This window comes from Argopecten irradians, chromosome 3 (genome assembly GCF_041381155.1).
Source record: "Argopecten irradians isolate NY chromosome 3, Ai_NY, whole genome shotgun sequence".
NCBI classification, from domain to species: domain Eukaryota; kingdom Metazoa; phylum Mollusca; class Bivalvia; order Pectinida; family Pectinidae; genus Argopecten; species Argopecten irradians.
Window position 1 is genome coordinate 43,244,097 of NC_091136.1, and position 25,201 is coordinate 43,269,297.

A 25,201-nucleotide genomic window follows, 5' to 3' on the forward strand; every position below is an offset into this window, starting at 1 on the left:
TATTAGAATTTTTTATTTTTTGTTCTTCATTTTGATAGTTAGTGTATTATGTTACCCAACCTTATGCTTAAAATTCCAATTTGCTATGATGTGTTAAAAAAACAAAACCAAACTAGAAGTCAGTTAGTGTCAGTGATTTTATAAATATCACTTTTTAATCTATGAAGATTATTTGGTTCCATCAAACCTGTGAATTCAGAAGAAGATTTTTGAAATTTTAGCCATTTTGATTCGTTTTGACCCCGCCCCTCTGGTCACTGGGGTCAGCAAGGACCAATATTGATATGGTGTTAAAAAGCTATTTCAGGCTAATAATTCTAACCCAGTTTGACTCATTTCCTATTATAACTAAGGAAATAATGTTCATAAATGTGTTTTTCCTATATATACTATAGTAAATTTGACCCCCTCCCCAGGGGAAAATCTGAGATCCCAGGGCCATGAAATTCACAAATTTTGTTAAGGGCCTTAAGGCCTCCAATCTATGAAGAGTATCTGGTTCCATCAAATCTGTGAATTCAGAAGATTTTTGAAGTTTTAGCCTATTTGACCCCTTTTTGCCATGTCCCTAAGACCCCTGGGGGTCGGCCAGGACCAATATGGATATGATGATAAAATGCTATCTCAGGCTAAAAATTCCAGCCCAGTTTGACTCATTTCCTATTAAAACTAAGCACAAAATGTTAATAAATGTGTTTTTCCTATATAAACTATAGTAAACTTGACCCCCTCCCCAGGGGGAAACATGAGACCCCTGGGTTATATAATTCACAATTTTTGTAAAGAACCTTAAGACTTTTCCATCTATGAAGAGTATTTGATTCTACCAGTTCCAGAATTTCAGAAGAAGTTTTTTGAAGTTTTAACCTATTTGACCCCTTTTGGCCCGCCCCTAAGACCCCTGGGGGTCAGTCATGGAAAATTTGTTAATAGGATTCAATGACCATCTCATAGTGATAATTCTGACAACATTTGACTAATTTTCTATTATAAATGACCAAATAATGCTCCAAGATGTGTTTTCACTATATAAACTATAGTAAACTTAACCCCCTCCTTAGGGGGAAACCTGAGAACCCAGGGTCATATAATTTACAATTTTGTAGAGGGCCTTTGAGACTTATCTATCTATGAAGAGTACTCGATTCTATCACATCTGTGAGTGGAGAAGAAGATTTTTGAAATTTTAGTCAATTTTACCCCTTTTGGCCCCTCCCACAGCCCCCTGGAGGGTGGGGGGGTCATATAATTCCCAATTTTGATTGGCCTTATGCCTTAGAAAAAAAGACATTCTTGTGTCTTTTAACACCTCTTCATACTTTAAACCAACTTTCTTTCGTAGCTACTAAATTTCACGATTTCCATTTCAAAACATTTTCGTAGAGTTTAAGTTTTGCAGATTTAAAATTGAATTGAGGTATCTTTGAATTTAATTGTTCAAGAATGGTCTAAGATATTATTTCGCAGGGATGAACATTCAGGAATTTACCTTGATCATAAACGGATTAGATATGGTAATGGTTCTTTTTGGCCCCTAAATCTAATAAATTTCAAATTAAGCATTTAGAAATTAAGTGGCTGCGTTTGAAATATTGAATACACCCCTGAAAATACTTAATGATATTTTTGTTGACAGAAAGTATGTTTTTGCTATATAACCATGGTAACTTTGCATAAATTATGCAAATTTGAGAATTTGGTCAATTTTGGCATATTTTTTGACAGCTTTTCTTTTAAAAGCAATAGAGCAAAACCTAAAACAAAGTTTATATTTTAATGGAAATTAGCAGACACGAAGAATACATCATTTTGAGAAATATAAAGTTTGTTCTAGAATGCGCTCTCTGTTAACTAGATGAAAAACTGCATAAAAAAGGTCAATTTTAATGAATTTTCACATTTTGCATAATTTATGTATAATAAAAATGGTTGTCATAGCAATTAGAACTGCTATATTACCTAATAGCACTATCAAATACGTCGTGTATGAAGTTAATATTTGAAATGCAAGATTAACATCTTAAAATAACAGACTTTGAAAAATAGCAGATTTGGGGGCCACAAAAGACCCTTACCATACCTAGTCCTTTACAAAAATAAATCACAAGCAAAAGAAAATCTTTTTACAGGATTTGAAGGGACAATTCATTCTACAAGAAATTAAAATTTGTATATATATCGGAAAACCCCCAGTTCTAATGGAAATCAGATCAGTCCGCCATTACACATTGTGGTCGAATATCTTGTATGCCGAACCCAGTCCCTTGCTCCTAGAGTAATGCTACTTTTGTCTAGAACAGCTCAAATCGCTCTGACAGAAGTGTGTTTACCTTATTAGGTGAATTGTCTTGCCTAAAAAATCATTATATCACCTCCACAGTGGTTGTAGTTCATTTGTTTAACGTGCGTGACTTTGGCTCGGATATTGGTATAGCGTACATATAGTGCCTGCTAATCGTATTGATCAACGATTTGTAATTACGTTTTTATCAATTAAAATACTAAACAATGACGTGGAATTTGTCAATATCTTATGCTATATGTTTCATAAGAAATGTAGAACAATACATTTATGCCATATTTTGCTTCTTGGTTATGTAAAATAATTAGCGTGAGTGAATTGTCCCTTTAAGTAAGCGACATCACTTACATAAGAACTATGATGTAACATAAGCAAATATATCATAAGTCATACTTGTAAGTTAAAAAGCCTGCTCTAAAACCTGCTCCAATTACTTAAAATTTTAATGAATGCCTTTTTATGCAGAATACAATTTATGTTAATCAGAGGAGATATATACATGTAATTTATTCTTCTATATATAAAAGGTTTGTTGAAGACCAGTTAACATGATAATGCATCCTAGGTGCAAAATGCCTCCAAATCTAGTTGACAGATAAGAAACAAACTAACTTTAAATTATTATAAATTTATTTGTTTTCCTTCCTAAGATTAAACAAGATAAATTCTGTCATCCTGATGATAAAGATTCCTTGAGTTTTTCATATTTTGCCTGGTCCTGTAAAAGATAGAAAAACAAATTGAAATCATTCATAACTACTCCATAAATATTATTTCGTCAGAAGTAATATTTATGAATTTATTATTAAAAATATTCCATTGTCTGTGTTGATAAGATTTAAAGATCTTTCAGAAATTTGTATTCATTTTTATCCAAACTTTGACAAACAACTCTACCTTTGTTGATACAGACGGTTGAACTCTTGTAAAGGCCAATTCAAAGTGTTTCTTAGTGACAATGAGGGAGGGCTTTTTGTCTCCTGTACAACTGATGATTGTCTTTAATGCACAAACTGATGCCTCCCTCACCAAAGCTGCCAAATCTGCTCCTCTGTGTACAATAGTAAGACCATGATTGTATGACAATAATAAGACAATAGTAAAGAGAAATATATGTCTTAGTAGGGAATATTAGTAGGGAATATGTACCATTATCTCAGGCTACTGGGTACATAATGCAACCAGGAAATGCTAGTCGGCAAGTAAGACAAAATTAGACTGTTTAGTTTGTTGTAACAAGTATAGTATATATAGTCCTGAAATAAGCTTTTTAAAAGTTGTGCTTCAGGAATAAGCTTTTTAACAGGTGTGCTTCAAGCTGTCAACCAACACTTAACATATAAATCAGTTGATTTCAATCAGCAAGCAAGACATATATGGTAACCTATTTACAATCCAATAAAATTCCCAAACATCAATATTTCCATGACAGATTTTCATCGTCAAATGCAATATCTGAATGTGTGACTATGAAATAATTCATATCAATATCTGAATGTGTGACTATGAAATAATTCATATCAATATCTGAATGTGTGACTATGAAATAATTCATATCAATATCTGAATGTGTGACTATGAAATAATTCATATCAATATCTGAATGTGTGACTATGAAATAATTCTTATCAATATCTGAATGTGTGACTATGAAATAATTCATATCAATATCTGAATGTGTGACTATGAAATAATTCATATCACAGAATTAGTTAATGAGTTACAGAAGAAGGCTTTGTTGTTGTTTTTTTCCATTACAGGGTTTCATCATGAACAATAATATTTGAATTTGTGACCATGAACTAATTAATATCATTATAATGAGCCACAGAAGACTAGAAATGGAAGGGTACAATACATACGTGTAACGCTGACACCTCGTATCATTAGCCACCTCCTCCAAATTAACGTCCTCCTCCAGCTTAGGCTTCGTTCCCTTCTGTATCCAATACAATGGTTAATCAGTAATTCATATCTAAACCACAATGGTCGGCTGCTTGTATTGCAAAAAATAGGTTTTTATACTTGATTTCAAGAGGTAATAGTAGCAATTGCTGAAATAAGGGTTTGTGAACAACAAAAGAAAAGTATGTTTCTCTTTGATTTATCGCTTTAAGCAGTTAATATTCTTAATTCATTTCATGCTTGACTTTAAGGCACAGACATAGCTTTTTAAAAGAGATTGTATAAAAGAAAACATAATTGTCTGTAGATATAAATGTCTATATGAAATCCAAAACAGAACAAGATGTGATGTAAAGGGCAGAACAGGACAAACATTGATAAGCCCCTAATTCACAGCTGGGGTGTAAAAAGACAATGTCTGAAAGGGACATGAACCTTAATAAACCATGTAAATTTGAGTATAATATATATCTAAGACATGTCGGATACCTTACGAAGTAATATATATCAGGTCAGTTATTAGAAATTCCGTATTCGTGTATTTTTAACCGGCCCTGTCGAATTTTGTAGACTGAGTTTGATAAAAATAGTAGTGTTGAACTTTAGTGACCTCCCACATTGCACTGCACAAATTAAATGAATGTAAACAAATTGGTGGGTCAAAAAAGTGGATGAAGCAAACACAAACGAATTCCGATAGAAAACGGAGTACGACAAAAGTCAGTAACATGCGAGATGGGGAAAGAAGGTAAATATGAATGGATCACTGAAAATGCAAGAGACGGTGGCAACTTTCCACTTATACTTGTGTGATGTATATACGAGGGGAGTTCCAAAATTATTGTTACTTTGGTGATTTCTCTTTGATAGAAGTAATTCTGATCATTTCACTTTGCCCTGTCCCTCAAAGTACTCCCCCTCTGCATTTATGCATCGTTTCAACCGATCGATCCACTTTTGGAAACAGTTTTCGTACTTTTGAATAGATATACTCATAAGATACTGGTAAATGGCATTTTACTTTTGAATATATATACTCATAAGATACTGGTAAATGGCAGAGCCAAGGGCATTTCTTGATTTATATTTTGTTCCAGACAGGTGAAATTTTAGTTTGGGGAACAAGAAAAAGTCACAGGGGGCCAAGTCTGGTGAATATGCAGGGTGGGGGAGGACAGTGACCTTTTCTGCCTTCAAAAACTCTGTTACAATGCCCGCCTTGTGTACTGGCGCATTATCATGTAAGAGCCTGAGGTACTTCAAACCTGTCTGTGGGCGGCGGCATTTGTAGACTTTCTTAAGTTTTCGAAGTACAACGTCTCGCTGTGACAGTTTTGCCTTTTGGAACAGGGATTTGGATGATTGGACCCTTGTTATCAAAGAATATGACATACAAAACCTTCCTCATGGTGCGTATTCTTTTAGCAATGCTAGGGCGCCTGGCGTTTTTGTTTGCCCAGATTCGATTAGAGCATTTTCTTTTGGGTTTGAAAAAATACACCCATGTTTCATCACCTGTGACCAAATTATCAAAAGCCTTTTTGCTGTATTTTGGGTATTTCTTCAATAAGGATTTGGCCTTGTCAACCCGGGACCTCTTTTGGTTGTCAGTTAGTAAATGGGGTATCCACCTGGCATTGATCTTGCCCAGCTTAAGATGTTTCTTTAAAATGCAATTAATACGTGCTAAAGACAAGCCTGTCATTTTAGCTAACTGCCAGACAGTGTACCTTGCATCTTTTTCAAGGATTTGCCGAATTAGTTCTATGTTATGCTTTGTTGTTGTTGTTGCAGGGCAACCTGTGTGGGCAGCATCCTTAAGCTGCTGGTGTCCTGACTTAAATCGAGCAACCCATCTACAAATAGTCATATATGACATTTGACCCTTCCCATATATATCACACACCTCACGATGAATATCCACCGGCTTTAAGCCAAGTAGAGACCTACCTTTGATATAGGCCCTAATTTCAATTACGTTTTCAACTCTCTTGCCAACCATATTTGTATAGAGTGTAACGAGTGCGCTACAAAACAATGTACACAGCACCAAGGTCAGTGTATAATTGTGAGCGAGATATTTACCTATATCACGCTTCAGATATCACGCTATCGCCACGAGGTAGTTTTAAGCCCATTTAGCACAATTTCCACGAGATATTGCACAAGTAACATTAATTTCGGAACATCCCTCGTATGTGCAATAAGTCAAGAACCTCCCTTTGCAGTGCCCCGTTGAATGAAATTGACTTACCATAATCATACAAATTGTTTTATAATGAATATTAACAAATATGGCCTATACTTCATATGTCAACCATCATAAATTAGAAAATAATATTAAAATGTGGATAACAAATATTCCTTGTCATGTCAGCAAGTTTATTGTTCATTATGACTTCTCTTTCGACCAGCTTTCGTTTTGTCTATTTTGATCATTTTTGGGGTAGGTATTCCCCACCTTTCCAGTTCTTTTTGATGACCAATCATTGTAATAAAATATTCCATAAACATCTGAAAACCATATCTAAGCATACTGAACAACTTTTTTAAGGTTCATGTCCCTTTAAATACATTATCATAACTTGTCAAAACCAGTCCTTGCCTGATCTGTAGGACTGTGTATCCTAGTGTTATTGTATGGCTTTTACCTTCTTAATTTCAAAGTAATTTAAACCTGTATAATCCAGAAACCTGTCTACTTTGGCTTATATGTAAAGGATGCTAGTAAAACTTATATGAAAACCAAGACAAAATATAAATTTCAAGGTATCTTCTGACTGATAAAGTATTGTTCACTGGGAGATGAGATTTACTTTAGAATTCATATCATATTTCTAAGGGCTGTTCCAGCAAAACATATATGGTAGGGGGGGGAAGGCATTTTGAAATTCGGAGACCCACCGATAGAAGCGATTTTCAATTTTGCTGACCCTCCCACATATCTTTTTTTTTTGTGAACGAGACCATGGCATAGAAGCGAATTTATGTTTTACATTGCTCTGACATCTTTTTGGATTGACATCTTTTGATTTCTAGCATCACTGAAGAGTCCTAGGACAAAATTGTACTGTATATGGTGAAGTGAACTATTGTTTGATGTGGTGCATCTATTATTAAATTTGTATAAAGGTACAATCTTCCTAGAACCAGTGAAAATCTACTAAAGATACCGAAGTGTTGCACAAGCGTAATGCAAGAGACATCTTGACATTCGCACTTACGCTTGTGAACTGCCACTTTTTCCGCGACTTATTACACTTCTCCAGTGAATTTAAATAAAGATCTGTTGATGACAACAGTATTTTGCCAAAACTAATCCATTGTTTCCCATTGTTTTAGATAAATGTTCTGTCATTATTATATCAAAACACCCAGAAAATAAAATAATTGTTTTTTATTGAAGATGAACGACGCATTAATATTGTCAGAAATTAACATTTTTCTCAAGTTATTTTTGCAGTCAGGGTGACTGACAGCATTTTAAAACACAAATTTTGCATTTTATTTCAAAAGGTTACAAATAGAAGTGATTTTATTGAAATGCCAACCTTGCACAGAAGTGATTTTATTTTGAACCCACCACGACACATACTATTTTAAGGTCATCTGACCCGAAGGGTCAGGATGACCTATTGTCATCATGCACTGTCCGTCGTCATGCGCCGTGCGTAAACTTTTCATTCAAACGACTTCTTTTCAATAACCGAAAGGCCCAGGGTACTGATATTTGGCCTGTAGCATGCTGGGACAAAGGGCTACCAAGTTTGTTCAAATGAATGACCTTGACCTTCATTCAAGGTCACAAGGGTCAAAAAGGCTAAAATCTTTAAACAACTTCTTCTTAAGACCCAGAAGGCCCAGGGTACTGATATTTGGCCTGTAGCATGCTGGGATGAAGGACTACCAAGACTACCAAGTTTGTTTACATAAATGACCTTGACCTTCATTCAAGGTCACAGGGGTCAAATAGGCTAAAAATCCGTCAAACAACTTCTTGTGAATAACTAAGAGGCCTAGAGACCTGATATTGGGCCTGCAGCATGCTGGGATGAAGGGCTATCAAGTTTGTTCAAATGAATGACCTTGATCTTCATTCAAGGTCAATCGGAAAAAAAGGCTGAAATCATTAAACAACTTCTTCTCAAGAACAAAAAGGCCCAGGATATTCATATTTGGCTTGCAGCATGCTTGGATGAAGGGCTACCAAGTTTGATAAAATGAATGACCTTGAACTTCATTCAAGGTCACAGGGGTCAGATTGGCTTAAATCTTTAAATTACTTCTTCTCTTGAACCAAAAGGCCCGGGATACTCATATTGGGCGTGCAGCACGCTGGGATGAAGGGATTCCAAGTTTGTTCAAATGAATGACCTTGACCTACATTCAAGATCACAGAGGTCAAAAAGGTTAAAATCTTTAATCGACTTCTTGAGAATAACTAGGAGGCCTAGAGACCTGATATTGGGCCTATGACATGCTGGGATGAAGGGCTACCAAGTTTGTTCAAATGAATGACCTTGATCTTCATTCAAGGTCATAGAGGTCAAATATGTTTAAATCTTTAACCGACTACATTGTGTTGTGCTAATAGTCAGATGACCGTTAAGGCCCATGGGCCTCTTGTTTAAAGTGCCTTCCCTGGGTGTCATATATGTTTTGCTGGAACAGCCCTAAGATAAAAGTTACAAGTCCTACCTTTGTAATGGTCATCAGGATGTCTAGCCGGTCAGTTGAATTGGGCAATCCCACATAAATAGTCTTGTCCAGTCTACCCGGACGCAAGACAGCCGGATCTATTATATCTGAAATGTGATGATTTTCTTGAAATAATTGTTTGGACACATTTATGACAACATAGACCAATTTGCTTATTTGTCAGTGTCAAATTTAGTAATTTACATCCACCATACTATTCATTTTGAAGCATAAAACTTTTCTTTCATATTTACCATCCTGTCATGATCGCGAGAGAAGAACATTTGAAAATTAAACTGAACCGGCTGCCTTCCTGTATATCATGTAAACATCTATTACTCCTTATCTTGTAACACCATTGAAAATAATACAACTTGTATCATTGAAAACATCTCCTAGACCTGGGCCACGTTTCATTAACATTTCTTAACCTAAAGTTCTCCATAGGGAAGCATTAAGTTCCTTAACTTAAAGGGACAATTCACTCAGGCTACAATATTTATGCTGTACCCAAACCAGAGCGAAAGTCACGCTCGTTAAACAAATGAACTACATAACAACTGAGGAGGTGTTAAAATGATTTTTTTAGGCAAGACAATTCACCATATAAGGTGAACACACTAATGTCAGAGCAATATGAGCAGTTCTAGGCAAAATTTGCATTACCCTACGAGCAAGGGACAGGGTTCGGCATACAAGATGTTCGACCACAATGTGTAATGGCGGACAGCGAGCGAGTTTGAATATTTCACACGCATTTTACTACCATGGTCTTTTCTAGCATATCACAGTAAAACCGATTGGTCTAATCTCCATTAGAACTGGGGTTTTCCCATATATGTACAAATTCTAATGTTCTCTTAGACCGAATAGTCCCTTTAACATGTTTTCCTTACCCTCTATAATGCTTTCCTATGGAGAATTCTTTAAAGTCATGGAATTTTATTAAAATTGGGCCCTGAAAATGAAAAATACAAAAATATCTAATATACCTGGCCTGTTTGTAGCTCCCATAATAAACACTTGCTTCCTTTCCTCCAGACCATCCATCTCCGTCAACAGTTGGTTTACAACTCTCACACTTGAGCCACCCTGTAGAACAAGTATGTATAACTGGTCAATAAATGTTACTAAAGATATCAAAATGTGTATACCTTCAAGTCTCTCAGACAAATAAAGTCTTGATATCTGTGTGAAAGGCTAATGTGTAAGGAGTTTACCAAATATGAAAATGCATTCTCGAATACTAGTAATAAGGATGGCAAAAACCATACCTTCATCAATACAGTACCCACGCAGAAACACATTCAAATAGTAAGTAACAATTACCTCCCCACTATCCGTTCTGCGAGGACAAAGGGCATCAAGTTCATCAAAGAAGATGACACACGGCGAGGAGTTTCTAGCCCGCTGGAACACCTGTCGGACAGCCCGCTCACTCTCTCCCACGTACTGTAGCATAAATAGTATTCTCAGTGGGAGTAAGCAAAGGTTAAAGATTGTGTATATTTGGAAGCTTAGACAACAGATCTTGTGCAAATTATTTTTTGTTATATTATCATCCCAATGGGACTAATTCATGTACCTTGTTATTCACGATAACGTTTGTGTGAGAATATTGTTTCTATTGGTGATGGAATGACGTCAAAAGATGATATCCTGCTGCGCTAACATCACTGCATTGGAAATATTACAAAGAGTTATTCCATCACCACTGGAGATACTAGTCGCGCACAAATGTTATCAGGTATCATGTGGTACATGAATTAGTCCCATTCTGTAGACATTTATTGAATGTATTGTACAAGCCAGAAAAATGTTATATGAGAGGTAACAATTTCTTCCTTGGGTTGACATATACTACACACTTATATACTTGTATACTCAGAGTCTGAATAATTAAGCATGATTGATGCCAGCTTAACACATTGTTTTAAGATGTTTTTTAAAAACACATTGATACAATGAATGAAACCTACCATATTCAGAAGCTCTGGGCCCTTGACAGAGATAAAGTTAATACCAGATTCATTCGCTACAGCCTGAAAAAAGAACCATACATATAAAGAATGATACATATTTTTCGTACATTCTATTACAATTTATATAACATGTATTTATCGTGTTTGTATTCATAAAAAAAAAAACAACCAAAAAAGTAACAAACATTTGTTTGAATTATTAATGAATTGCAACAGGTTTTTTGTAAGCTAAATTTGACACTGTGCTTCAGTGAAAGTCTACCTTGGCCAAAAGTGTTTTGCCACAGCCAGGAGGTCCCGCCAGCAGGATCCCCTGTGCTCTGTCTAGTCCGAGTTCACTGAAGGCTTCCGAATGTTTAACAGGTGCCTGAAATACAAACAGACATCAATATTTGTTTAAGTTAGATGTCTGTATTAAAATTTTGAGTTTTGAACCAATGGTGCATATGACAGTCAAGTGATTTTCTTTACATTTACTCTACAATCTCAGGTTCATGTACCACAAATATCTATCATTACATGCTTCATTCTATTTGAATTGAACATTATAAACCTATATTAATTCAAAATATATATATTAATTGACAAATAATGTAAAGTCACATTAAATAAGTTCTTAAAATTTCAATAAAAAACAGAGTACTACAATACCAATGTCAAACATATTTTATATTTCACCGTTTACAGCATTACAATGCTGTTCAGATTTCATTATATGTCTTTAATATAGGAACTTAGGAAGGATATCAGCTCTTCAGTGAGGAAATTGATTTTAGACAATGATACCTGGGGACAAGGGCAGATAGCTGCATACAAAAAGAGTAATCCTAAAGTGTATCATATCTAACCTACCAGAATGGCCAGTTGTAAATCCTCTCTCACACTGTGTAGGGCTCCAATATTGTCCCAAGTCACATCAGGTATAGTAGCAAAGCCTTCTCTCTTGGCTGATGGCTGCACATGCTTCAGAGCCTCCTATTTACAAAACAATATATCCAAATTTAATAATACCAGGTAGTTACAACGCCAAACAAGGCAACTTAAAACAACCATGAAACTGCAATACAACTAGTCACATGTATCTTAATTTCTATTTTACATTCTAGAAATGAATAATATAATTATATAATTTAGATTTTTGGACAGTACTGCTTGAATTGGTCACAAAAAAGACATGAAAATACACATATCATGTTTTAACATCATATTTAACAGAACAACAGTTCCATAAAACATTTTGCTATCCATACAAAATCTTAATAAGCACTATTATAGACGGATATGTCTGCAACTTTCCTCATTATGTTTAAGCAATAATATATAATAGAATCACAAGGAGATAAAACGATACCATAAAGTCTTCCATAGTAATGTAGAGGTTCTCCATCTGTTCCTGACTCAGTGGAGGTTGTTCCTTCAGCCAGGTCAATACTACAACATCAGAAATCTGGGTTATAAACATTGAATATTAACTCTGGTGAAGATGGTGATTCTGGAATTAACAGAATTAACACATGTCACGGGTGTGATATGTAGGTCTAATACAATAAATATACATATTATACCTGTTATCATATCTTAGAACTTTTTTGCAACAGCAATTTTCTGCAAATGTGATTATGCTTAAAGATTATCTCTTATTGCATTTTCTACATTTTTTTAACTATGACATCCTAAAAATGGCTAAAATTGACTTTGCCTCAATATTTATTGCTCTAAAATAAGTATGTTTATGGTTAAAAGGTGTGGAAAAGATAATATTAATCATCTAGTATGTGTTCTAGGTATGATGATGCAATACTCTTACCTGTGTCTAATTCAGCTTTTACATCTTTCTTCAAGTTTCTTTGAACTGTTTCCTTATTTACTGATTTTGTTGTGCATATTTCCATGGATACATCAATTTGATTGTCCTTATAGACTTCTGTTTGTCCCTCCATAGATAATTCATTGGATACCTCTTGTGGGAGTTCTGGTTCTGTTTGTCCCTCCTTCGAAAGTTGACTTTGTGTCTCCATGGATACGTCTGTCGGTCTCTCTGAAAGGTTGTCCGTTTGACCTTCCTTACATAATATGTCACTATTTGTAGTACTACTGAGTGCGATATGACTCAGTGTGCTGGTTATTGCATTCTTGGATTGCAAATCCTGGAATACTCTATAAAGATAAGAGAAAAAAGAAACTAATATAAAACATGAGAAGACATCAACAGATAAAACTATTTCATTGTGAAGCAAAACCTTCGACTCAAAGACAAAGAAAGTCTTCACACAAGATGCCAACACACATTACAGCTAAATCACTATGGATTGTTACTTATTTTAAAATTACTGATACAGCTAACTATTGTAATGTAAATGCACATATTGTATTGCCAATGCTTAAATGTAGCTAATGACAATTACAAATCTTTTAACAAATCATAATACATTATGAAATTATGAAGCAACAGTTTGAAACCAAGATAATACAATTTGTCACCTGTTTATAAAAGGCTGAAGACACCAATACAATATCAGTGAAGGAAATCTAGAAAAGAAGTGGTTATTCATAAACACCCAACCCTTGGGATGGACATTCATGAATTCACCCAGGATCGCAACTTCACTATCACACCTTTAAGGCAGGTAATGATTATTTTTCTTCCACGTTCAATAGAAAACAACAAGATATATAGCAGCCGTGATCTTGGGTCTATTGACTCCAAATCGATATTAATGATATCATCAAAAATGTAAACCACAGTTACACCTCCTTAATTCATGGCATCTTTTTACTTCAGGTGACAAATCAGTGAAAAGAGGAAGAATGTATGAACTAGTATGAAAGGAAAATTATCACTATGAAGTTAGTAGATTACAAGCAAGATGGACTGCATCTTACATATTCAATGAATGAACCACAAGACATTACAAGTCTATTATCAAATTCCTCATACCTGTGGTTAGTAGACCACAAGTGTGATATTCTCTTTCTCACCTACCTGTTCACGGCGGTCATTGATGCCTCCCTCGCAAGAGACATGATATCTGCACCTACATAACCTGGGGTGTTTTTGGCCAGGAAATCAAAGTCAAAGTTCTCTGCCAGCTTCAATTCTCTACACAGCACTAGCAGTATTCTGTTATTGTTTTAATATCAAAATTAATAATATGTCATAAAGATATTCACTTATGCTTCAAAAGAATAAATGCTTAATAGCACAATGGTATCAAAATAAAGGTAATTTGTTATAAGAAACTACAACATAGAACATTTAAACATTTGAAATCACATTTATTAATAAAATTCAGAATTTGGTTCTATACATAATTCTTCATGCATTTGGCCATCATAATCAAATAGTACCTACCGTTTTCTAGCTTTTTCGTCTGGTATACCAAGACAAATCTCCCTGTCGAATCGGCCAGCCCTTCGGAGAGCAGGGTCTATAGAGTCAGGTCTGTTAGTCGCTCCAATCACCAGGACATGAGAACTGGTTTTACTGCAGAGGTCTGAAGAAGATCATCAGAACACAAAAATATATTAATAATAATACAGATTCATCATTTTGGAAGGATTCTCGAAAATATCCTTGTAATTCCATTTAAAAGAATTCATTTATAATTGAGATTTGGCTTGGTTTGATCAGTTTAACGCTATATTAACAGCACGTGTCAGGTTATTGGAAAAGGAAAGCTGGAGTACTGAGCAAAGCTATTGACCAGTGGTCAGTACCTGGCAGCTGATCACCTACATGGGATTTAAACTAGCAACCCATAGAATGTTAGGACATCTTAACCATTCAGCCACCATGGCCCTAATTTTTTACAAATAAGAGAACAAGGACCATTTAAAGAGTTTGTGTTAAAAGTTTTTGCTAAAAGCTGTTATACCCAATAATGGTTTTCTTCATATCCAATAAATAGAATACATCAATCATTAGTGCTTTTAAGTATTTCTTGATCTCAGTAAGAAGAAAGGTTTGGATTGACAAAGAGATTTTAGGGTAAGGCCTGAGAATAGTCTCATGAGTACAGAGTACAGGTTTGTAACTAGAAGTTCTTTAAACCTACCATCCATACAAGTGAGAAGCTGAGCTACAATACGACGCTCCATGTCCTTAGAGGCAGTCTCTCGTTTAGGCGAAATGGCATCAATCTCATCGATAAACACAACACATGGTGCAGATGTCTGCAAAAAGAATTTGGTAGAAACTTCATGTTTAAATGCTATACTGTGATAATGATTTATCTGTCATGCATAAAGAGTTTGATAAAAATCTTAATCTTAGGGACAATTCTATTTGATTAAGAAATTTATTCAAACATTGATGAACTGTATAAGATATATAAGTATTGCAAAAATTCACATGAAATTCATATTTTAAGCCATGTTTTAATGAAGACTCACCGCAGCTTTGTCAAACAAGTCTCTGATCTTCTCCTCGGACTCCCCAGACACACCTGACACCACCTCTGTGGCTGCTATCTTGATGAATGGTAAACCCAACTCCTGGATAAGGGAAATAAAACCATGTAAACCACAGTATTCTTTGAAAGGTTTAAACACTGTAATTCAGTACTCCAGATAATTTTTGGAGGGGTGGGTAATTGTACATGCACTTTTGAAGGAGAGGGGTACAACTCTTGACTTCAGTGCGAACCCAAAACTAAGAGTTATATGGTTATAGTATTAAGTAATCGATGATAAACTAGCAATTGTGCAAATATCTTTCTGAAACAAGAGCACAGATGATGCAGACTCTTAAAATATGACTGGAATTCATCTGATTTTACTTTTTGGATGTAAGCGCTGATATTAGTTGGGTTGAGTAAAACAAATATTTGTAAGGGTAATTTTACACGCTCATATATTTTTAAGGTTAATCGACAGATTTTCAATGGGTATTTTACTCATGCAATCATCTTAACTGCAGAACTGACTTTTGAAGATTTCTTGATAAAACATATTGTAACTTGTATAAATGCAATTCTGTGCTCAAGGTCATGAAGAATTAAAGGGAGAGAATTCTTCCATGGCTTCAGACTAATTCACATTGATACTTTTTTAATTTGTGGCACAAACTTTTGCACATCCCAAAAGTAACTGAAAGCATTTCCATACTTTTATAAACTGTAATGATGCACTACATTGCCATGCAATACTTTTTTTATTCATTTATTCTTTCAGGCATGATAACTTTCAAGTTTTAACAATGCACAACAGACTTTTGTTCAACCATAGATACATACCCCAGCAATAGCATGTGCCAAAAGAGTTTTGCCACAGCCCGGGGGACCATGAAGGAGGAATCCTCTTGGTGGTGTCACGCCTAGCTGCTGGTAAACTTCTGGGTGTTTCATATGTACAAGCAACTTGCATACCTCCTACAAATAAAACATAGAAAAGTGAAACATATTTCCAAATCCATACAAGTTTACAGCTAGACACCTATATAATGGTAGTATAATAAAGTATTGTGGGAGATAAAGTATTAACTGAGGAGATTTTACTGTTTGAAGTATTCATTGCCATAATGAAGGGACAATACCGGCAGAGGTAAACTTGGTGACTAAAACTGTCTGTATGTCTGTAAACCACAACAAAAATTCTGCTATAACAGAATTGAGTCATGTGTGTAGATGTACTCAATCTACAGACTAGTTTTATATCTTATGTCAATGGCTTACTCATTCATTTGTTTTATTGTTTGACCTTCATCTTCTTATTTTTTCAGCAATTGACCTTTAAATATAACCACAGTAATCACACAGACTTAGCCATGCACTAGCTACAATGACATACACATGCTAGTTTATAGAAATGCCACTGTCATTAACTCTTTCTTTACAATAATTATTTGTGTTTTACTTACAATCAATGGGAAAAAGAAGATAAAATATATATTACCATCAAGCATTCTTCATTTCCCCCAAAGTCAGCAAAGGTTGTAGTCGATGTTTGTACCTCTGGTCCTGAATGAACATTACAAATTGGTCAATAAATTGTAGATATTAGTACATTTTAAAAGTTGTAAAATATCAATTTTATAAGAGAAACTGAAACTGTATTATTAGGAAATATGCAATATAAAATTACAAAAATAATTCTTTCGAAAATTATGTAGGTAATATTCTTGTCCCAATCACTGTATTAAAAGAAATTCTGTATCATCATCCTATCCATTTCATTACAGAGTTATCTGCTCACGTGGGTCAGTATTTATAATGAAGTCATGTAGAAGCTACAAGTGCAACATCATTTTTTAATAAATTATTAAAAAATGTAACAATAAAATAACTACTTGTAAGAGCAGATAACTCTTGTTTCAAAATATGCACAGATAAGAAATAGATACACTATAGATATATATGTTACAGAACCAATGGTTCACCTTTTTTCTTCTTCATGTGACTCTGGTCATCATCATCTTCATCATCAGCAACCTTCTTCTTCCGTTTCTTTATAACCTGATTTTATAAAGAAACCTTTAGAAAACTTACATAATCTGGTTTAAAATTTCTGCATTTAAAACTTGTTCATTTAATTTTTTAAATAATTTTGTTTTGTTTTCAGGTAAATCCTAACAATATTTTTTTCAGGTAAGTCCTAACATTTTGATAAACTTGCTGATGTTAAGGGATATGGTGAATTCTCAGAATTTAAACACCGATGAATCTAATAGTTGGAAAATCTCAGCCCCATAAACTTGATACTGATTGAAAGGGCATACAATTACTAATTACATTATAAAATATGTTAGTTTTTACATTCGTCATCATTTACATTTTTTACAGACCTTTTTAGCATTTCCTTCCTTGATAGATTTCTTTTTCACTTTCTTATCGCCCAGGGTACTTGTATCATCATCAGCTTTACTTTTAGGTTGAGACTTATTGTTTGGTGTAGAGTTATTCCCCTTTGATCCTACTCTGTCCACGAAAAATGTAGCACTGTCACCATCTGCATCCATATCTTCCAAAAATACACTTTTATTTGTACTTCCATCATCTTCTTTAGATACAAATGAGCTTGGAGAATCAGTTAAGTCAATTTGGTCACAAAATGAAATAGCAGAATCTTTTTTGGAAGTTTGTGAACTGGAATCATACCAAGGTGAGGATGGTTTTGAGTTATCTTTGCTTGGTTTTGGACTTTTCTGGTAAAGGCTTGACATCATGCTGTTCATTCCATTGTTATCCTGAAACAGATATGTTACTTTATCATAAAGGTTTAAGATGGCAGATAATAAAGTGCTTTTGAATTTTTGACCAATCGTCAAATTCTCAGTTCCCATTTTCATGAACAACAATACAATAGATATCTTGAAATCAAATAATATGTAAATCATTCTGTGTACTGTAAAGACGTAACATTAAGTTTCTGTTTTACAGGATCTTAACACTTTTTTATTTGGTTTGAATATTATAAATAAGTTACCTTTAGAGTTTTACTATATGCTGATGGGAAAATACCAAGACCCTGTGCTCTATTATCACAGAAACTACTTAAGTTTTACTTTAGCTATTAGTATTGATATAATAATGTGTGGCACCATTCTTTCAGTATGTAGATGAAAGAGTTGTTTATCAGAAAGGAAATGAATAAAATGTGGGGTCCTAAAACTAAAACTCAAACATACCATCCTGGTTTGCCAAATTGGTATAAATCACCACTCCATACATGCCATATTTTTCTAGGGGTGGTGAGGGAGATTGATAACCATTTTGAGGGATTTTGGTCTCAAAAGAGGGAGGTATACGCGCGACATGTATGAATAAATTAAATATCTGCTTTTTTATGATGAAATTCTGCATTCATATTGAATTTTACTGAAATAAAGGAATGTGTGGTTTTGCAAAAGTAGTCACATCCCTATATACACCCAGTTCTGGAGCAGTTTTATTATTCGAAATATTAGACTGGGCTTTTTAATAATCTTTCACAATAACAGATAATTAACTTAGATAAAGTTCTTACAAGCACTAAATTAAAAAAAAAAACAGAATCGTTACAGTAGTATTCAAAATGCAATTTAATCTGAGAGAGAAAAAAAGTAAATTTCTTTTTAATTTTATCTATTAAAATTCAGTTACTACTGATAATTTTTTATAATTAATATATTTTTTTTTCTAAAAATAAATTCACACAGAAGTTCTAAAAAAAATAATAATTTTTCCATTTTTAAAAACGTGGTTATTAGGAAATCCGGAAATTCTATAAAATCCGGATCATCTATTACAATTACCCAAAATGGCGGCCATTACGATTGCAAAGTTTGTGACATCCATCAAATACAGATAGGCCTATTTAACATTAAAAACGTGAGTAAATCATTCACAGTTGTAAGTAGTGTTTCCCACAGCCCCGATTAGCATGGCGCCGTGCCATGCCCTTTTTACCTGACGCCATGCCCCTATAACCTAACGCCCTGCCCTGGTTGTCCCCAGTACACTTTTACTAAACTACCTAAATACCAGGCAGTGGCTTGATAATTAAGTAAACAAAAGAGGTGTGACCACTCCCTGACCCCCTGACCAACACCCCAGTGGCCCTAATTAGCAGCCTTGGGCTATTTCCACCTTGACTTGTGGTGTCACTTTCAGGTCTGTGTATTACGTAAGCTGAAGTCAAGCAGCCGATCGGCAGCCTAGAAAACAATCAGCTGGCCTTTCAATAAGTTTTAAGAGCGCAGCTCTCTGCACGGCCAAAGGCCGCGTAGAGCGAAGCTCTACTAACCATAACACGTGTGTGAGCATATAGATTCCAATACACTCCAGTACCCCTTGGACTTTGAAATTGTGTCCCGCGGGAAAAGTCTCGCGCCTCCATGTAGGCAGCCATGTTTTAATTCTCGTTATCAGCACGACGAGATTTGAAATTTCTGTACTAGACTAAATGTGTTATCAGTATACGCTTTAAAATTACTGTAAGTAGTTTTAATTTACACATGTACAAGAACAACGCAATAAATGTAGTTGTCCAATATGTACTGTGTATGTTCTCAAGCGCACGGCACCGTCAGCAGTGACGTCACAAAACCTGACGCCAAAGATGACGGCACAGATTCGCGCGTATTTTTGATAGCATGGCATGTTGCCAAATTTTCTCTGCATCCCATAAAAACAAGATTGAAGTATATTGAACTATTCCATTTGGATTGTTTTGAATTCTTTCTAACTATCGATAGTATTTACATGTCGGTGAAATATTTTATTGTTAATCTCGTAGAAAAATATAGACAATATAGAGTTATGATGTTATAATCTTTTACATGTAGCTGCGCTCTTCTGAGGCTTTGCCTTAAATTCATATTATGACTACTGCTAGTGAGCATTACTACAAAAACAAATACTGCTTACAACTGTAAATGATTTACTCACGTTTTTTAATGTTTAATAGACTTATCTATATCTGATGGATGTCACAAGCTTTGCAATCGTAATGGCCGCCATTTTGGGTGTATTGTAAAAGTAGATCCGGAGGTATTGAATTTCAGGATTTCAACTAATATTCACGTTTTTAAAAATGAAAACGGTATAATATTTTTTTAGAATTTCGATGTGAATTTATTTTTAGAAAAGATATATTAATAATAATAAAATTATTACTAGCAAAGTAATTAAAATAAATCAAATTGAAAAGAAGTCTCAACTTTTTTCAGCCTTGGGCTATTTCCACCTTGACTTGTGGTGTCACTTTCAGGTCTGTGTATTACGTAAGCTGAAGTCAAGCAGCCGATCGGCAGCCTAGAAAACAATCAGCTGGCCTTTCAATAAGTTTTAAGAGCGCAGCTCTCTGCACGGCCGAAGGCCGCGTAGAGCGAAGCTCTACTAACCATAACACGTGTGTGAGCATATAGATTCCAATACACTCCAGTACCCCTTGGACTTTGAAATTGTGTCCCGCGGGAAAAGTCTCGCGCCTCCATTAGGCAGCCATGTTTTAAATCAGCACGACGAGATTTGAAATTTCTGTACTAGACTAAATGTGTTATCAGTATACGCTTTAAAATTACTGTAAGTAGTTTTAATTTACACATGTACAAGAACAACGCAATAAATGTAGTTGTCCAATATGTACTGTGTATGTTCTCAAGCGCACGGCACCGTCAGCAGTGACGTCACAAAACCTGACGCCAAAGATGACGGCACAGATTCGCGCGTATTTTTGATAGCATGGCATGTTGCCAAATTTTCTCTGCATCCCATAAAAACAAGATTGAAGTATATTGAACTATTCCATTTGGATTGTTTTGAATTCTTTCTAACTATCGATAGTATTTACATGTCGGTGAAATATTTTATTGTTAATCTCGTAGAAAAATATAGACAATATAGAGTTATGATGTTATAATCTTTTACATGTAGCTGCGCTCTTCTGAGGCTTTGCCTTAAATTCATATTATGACTACTGCTAGTGAGCATTACTACAAAAACAAATACTGCTTACAACTGTAAATGATTTACTCACGTTTTTTAATGTTTAATAGACTTATCTATATCTGATGGATGTCACAAGCTTTGCAATCGTAATGGCCGCCATTTTGGGTGTATTGTAAAAGTAGATCCGGAGGTATTGAATTTCAGGATTTCAACTAATATTCACGTTTTTAAAAATGAAAACGGTATAATATTTTTTTAGAATTTCGATGTGAATTTATTTTTAGAAAAGATATATTAATAATAATAAAATTATTACTAGCAAAGTAATTAAAATAAATCAAATTGAAAAGAAGTCAACTTTTTTCTCTACCAGATTAAATTAAAATATTTTGAATAGACTACTACTCTTACAATTAATCTGTATTTTCTTAATTTAGTGCTTGTAAATTTAGAACATTATTTTAATTAATTATTCATTATTATGAAACATGTTATCCTATTTAAATCAATACAGTATTTTTAATATTTCAATAAAGATATATATTAAAATAAAGGTAATAGGATTGAACTAAAGGAATACATTTTGCATTTTTCCCATTCTTTAATAAATATAAATGAAATTTATATCTTTCTTGTGAATCAATTATAGTCATGATCATATAATCGGCAGATTACAATTTCCAAAATCATTTTGTTCACGCAGAATAATTAAATAGATGTCCTGATATTACTTAGCAACTCAGAGAGTTTAAAGCATTTAAATGAAATTAAGTTGAACCAGAATTAAATAAACAACCAGACAGTTTTAAAGATTTTCCCTTGTAATGGAAGTCGTCGATATAACCTTTGTGCCCCTCTGATGGTTATTTATCGCGGTCAAAGTGCCCTTTTCAAAACCCAGCACCATGCCCTTTTTTTCCCTGTGGGAAACACTAGTAAGCAGTATTTGTTTTGTTGTAATGCTCACTAGCTGTAGTCATAAAATTTATTGAAAGGCCAGCTGATTGTTTTCTAGGCAGCCGATCGGCTGCTTGACTTCAGTTTACGTAATACACAGACGTGAGTGAAAGTGACACCACAAGCCAAGGTGGAAATAGCCTAAGGCTGCTAATTAGGGCCACTTGGGTGTTGGTCAGGGGGTCAGGGAGTGGTAACTCTCGTGCTAAAATTAACCTAGCATGTACACAAATGTGGCAACGAAAATAAAACGGAGGGGTTTATAGAAATCGGGAATTTAGACTCTCCTGCCGGGAAACAATAAAAGGCTTTAAAATACGGGAGGTTTTGTCTCACGCCGGGAGGTATGGCATGTATGCCACTCCCATAAATTAATGATATGAATTTGATCAGTTATAAGAATAATTTTCATCTATAAAAAAATTACTAAATTAATATTGAGCAAAATATAATATAAACTTTTACTCACTTCATATGACACATAGTTGTCAGGATTGGAGGAGAAACTTCCATCTGAATCTGATGAACAACCATCAGCTTCTGTCAAACTGTGGAAATTCAGATATTTATCTTTGTCAGACAATTCACCCAAATTAACTGTCCATGCATTTTATAATCTTAAATACAAAAAAAATATGTATGAATTTTATTTAACATCTAAGAGCATATATATGAAATCACCTGTTTTTCAGGATACATTAGAGAAATTTTGTTTATATATTTGAACTATTTTAAGGATCACATGAACTATATTATATAATTTAAAGATTCAGATGAATTTTTAAAAAAAATCAGGAAAAGAAACTCTAATTTAAGGTTCCAGAGATAAAATGTATATCAATTATAGCACGTACACCTACACCAAGTTTCCATCACAACACCACTGGGCAATTAAAGATTACCTTTGATTATTTGTACTTGTTTTTTGCCTTTTCCTGATGTGCTGATCTTCTAGTTGGCTTGTGTTGTCCATGCCTGTTTCGCTTAATACAACTTTGTATGCTGTTAAATATAAAAACAGAAACAATAAAACTAACGTTTGGTTTATAGATTGATACCTTTTTGACATTTTTGTATGAAATGTACTAGTAACTAGTACTAGTTTATAGTCTAGTATACTATGACATTATAATTTGAACCATGCAACTTTTAACTCTTTCCATACTTTGTATTCTCTGCAGATTCCGTCCCGGAAGTTTTGTTCCCCTTCCCTCCTAACCCCCCCTTCCTCCCCCAACATGCATACACACACTCACCCATGAAGTTAATTTTAATAAAAATATAAGATTTATTGTGAAGAAAAAACATCAATATCAAGTGTTGACTATAGAGGGAAGGTAAAATCCTGTCAACTCTAATCAACAACAATGTATACTCAATAGATTCTGTGGTATATATTGCAATTTGTTTTTTTTTTTTTTACATCATTTGTTATATGCAACCAATTACTAGTTACTGTACGTTGGTGATACATTGTAATATAGATTAGTAATAAAAATTAGATACAACAAACTTATCTAACATTTTAGTATATACTGTTACCTTTTTCCACTGACTTTGCAAAAGCATTTTTCTTCTTTCTGCCATACTCTCTAAAGTAAAATACATAAAATTCAAAATAAGACAGAACTATAAGTTATGTATCTTTATCAGTTTAACAATTAGCAAGGAAAGTTTCCTAATAAAACAAATTTGTGTCTATAAAAATACCATTTAGTAATCAAAACATATCATACACAACTATTTTAAGTGATAAAAGGTATCTTAAATTTGTGTTCATTTTATATCAGATCAGATTTAATGAAACCAACTGTCTCCTCATTTAAGGTCTTAAGCCTATTACCCATATTGATTCTGCAGGTCATCTGCCATAACACTTATAACAACGGGCTTTCTTGAGGCATTAGCATACTTGACGTACTGAAACAAATTTACAAAAAAGTTTTAAATAATTTTGATATATTTAAAATAACCAATTGATCAAATAACATCATGCTACCTGTCATACAGGTCGTCATAATATATCAAAACAACATGTAAATTTGCTTTTAAATTTGCTTGAAAACATATACTTAGGCCTACAAGTTACCATACACTGTGTGCACTTTTGAATTTGTAAACATGCGAGCTTCTAAGCTTGACATGTAAAAAAAAAAAATTTCAAATAAGACTAATATTAAATAAAAAATATATATATCATGACCTATTTGCAACGGTTCGAGAATACCATGTACAGTACTAGAGGTAATATATATGTGTCTAGTAAGTGTTGGTGGCAAATTTTAACGTCATATTCTCATTGATCAGCTGTGTCGTAGAAGGGTCACAAGTCTAGAATCTGACGTATAAATAATTTTAGTGTAGCCCGATGAATTAAACGTACCTGTCGAACACGTGATAACAACCGCGGATCGCTGAAATACTGTCCCTTCTGTTTCTTTTGGTTTGACATAATTGAGATAAATTGCCAGCACTACTTCATAAAATCATTCAAAAAAGTTCTGTCGACTGTGGCCCACATGTTCCGGATGTAGCGGATTATGTATAAATTGCTTACCGAAAAGCGGATAAAATTTCCGGAAAGCAATTTTATACCGATTTGACTCTTCCATGTAAAATATGTATGGGACAAAGAAGTAATTCCAACTGTGTGGACAAAAAAATTGTCAAATATGTAAAATATATATGTACACTTGTAGCATGAAAATGACCTGGTTTTTCGAAAACCTGACATTCAAAACCGGAAGTGCATTTTGTTTTATTAGTGTATATAAGTTAAACATTATTTTTTCTTTCCAAAATCGTACTCAAACCATCTGAAAACTACTGAATTTTGTAAAATATCAAAGTTATTCTCGTGTTTATTTAAAAAAAAAATCTAAGCACATGTATGTATAGGTACATGTACATCTGCCACTCTCTGTAATATATGTTTATGTCAAAATTAAACCTATCCGATGTCCATGCATAAGTACATGTACCTGGCTCAT

The 25,201-nt window shown here is 34.1% G+C and overlaps 1 protein-coding gene across 1 annotated transcript; it reads right to left on the reverse strand.

Moving 5' to 3' along the window:
- Nucleotides 1-2,914: 2,914 nt before the first annotated feature.
- LOC138318691 (nuclear valosin-containing protein-like) lies at nt 2,915-24,838 on the reverse strand. Its single transcript, XM_069261305.1, has 24 exons — nt 24,595-24,838; nt 24,055-24,131; nt 23,754-23,803; nt 23,114-23,213; nt 22,681-22,759; nt 17,669-18,070; nt 17,264-17,339; nt 16,780-16,844; nt 16,122-16,256; nt 15,280-15,381; nt 14,943-15,060; nt 14,240-14,381; nt 13,871-14,008; nt 12,695-13,044; nt 12,239-12,318; nt 11,740-11,862; nt 11,150-11,254; nt 10,885-10,947; nt 10,235-10,357; nt 9,898-9,997; nt 8,906-9,012; nt 4,165-4,241; nt 3,200-3,353; nt 2,915-3,020 (listed from the first exon to the last, which is right to left on the reverse strand). Exons 1-24 carry the CDS (start codon nt 24,661-24,663, stop codon nt 2,973-2,975), a joined length of 2,883 nt encoding a protein of 960 aa, XP_069117406.1. The 5' UTR covers nt 24,664-24,838; the 3' UTR covers nt 2,915-2,972.
- Between the last annotated feature and the right edge of the window lie 363 nt (nt 24,839-25,201).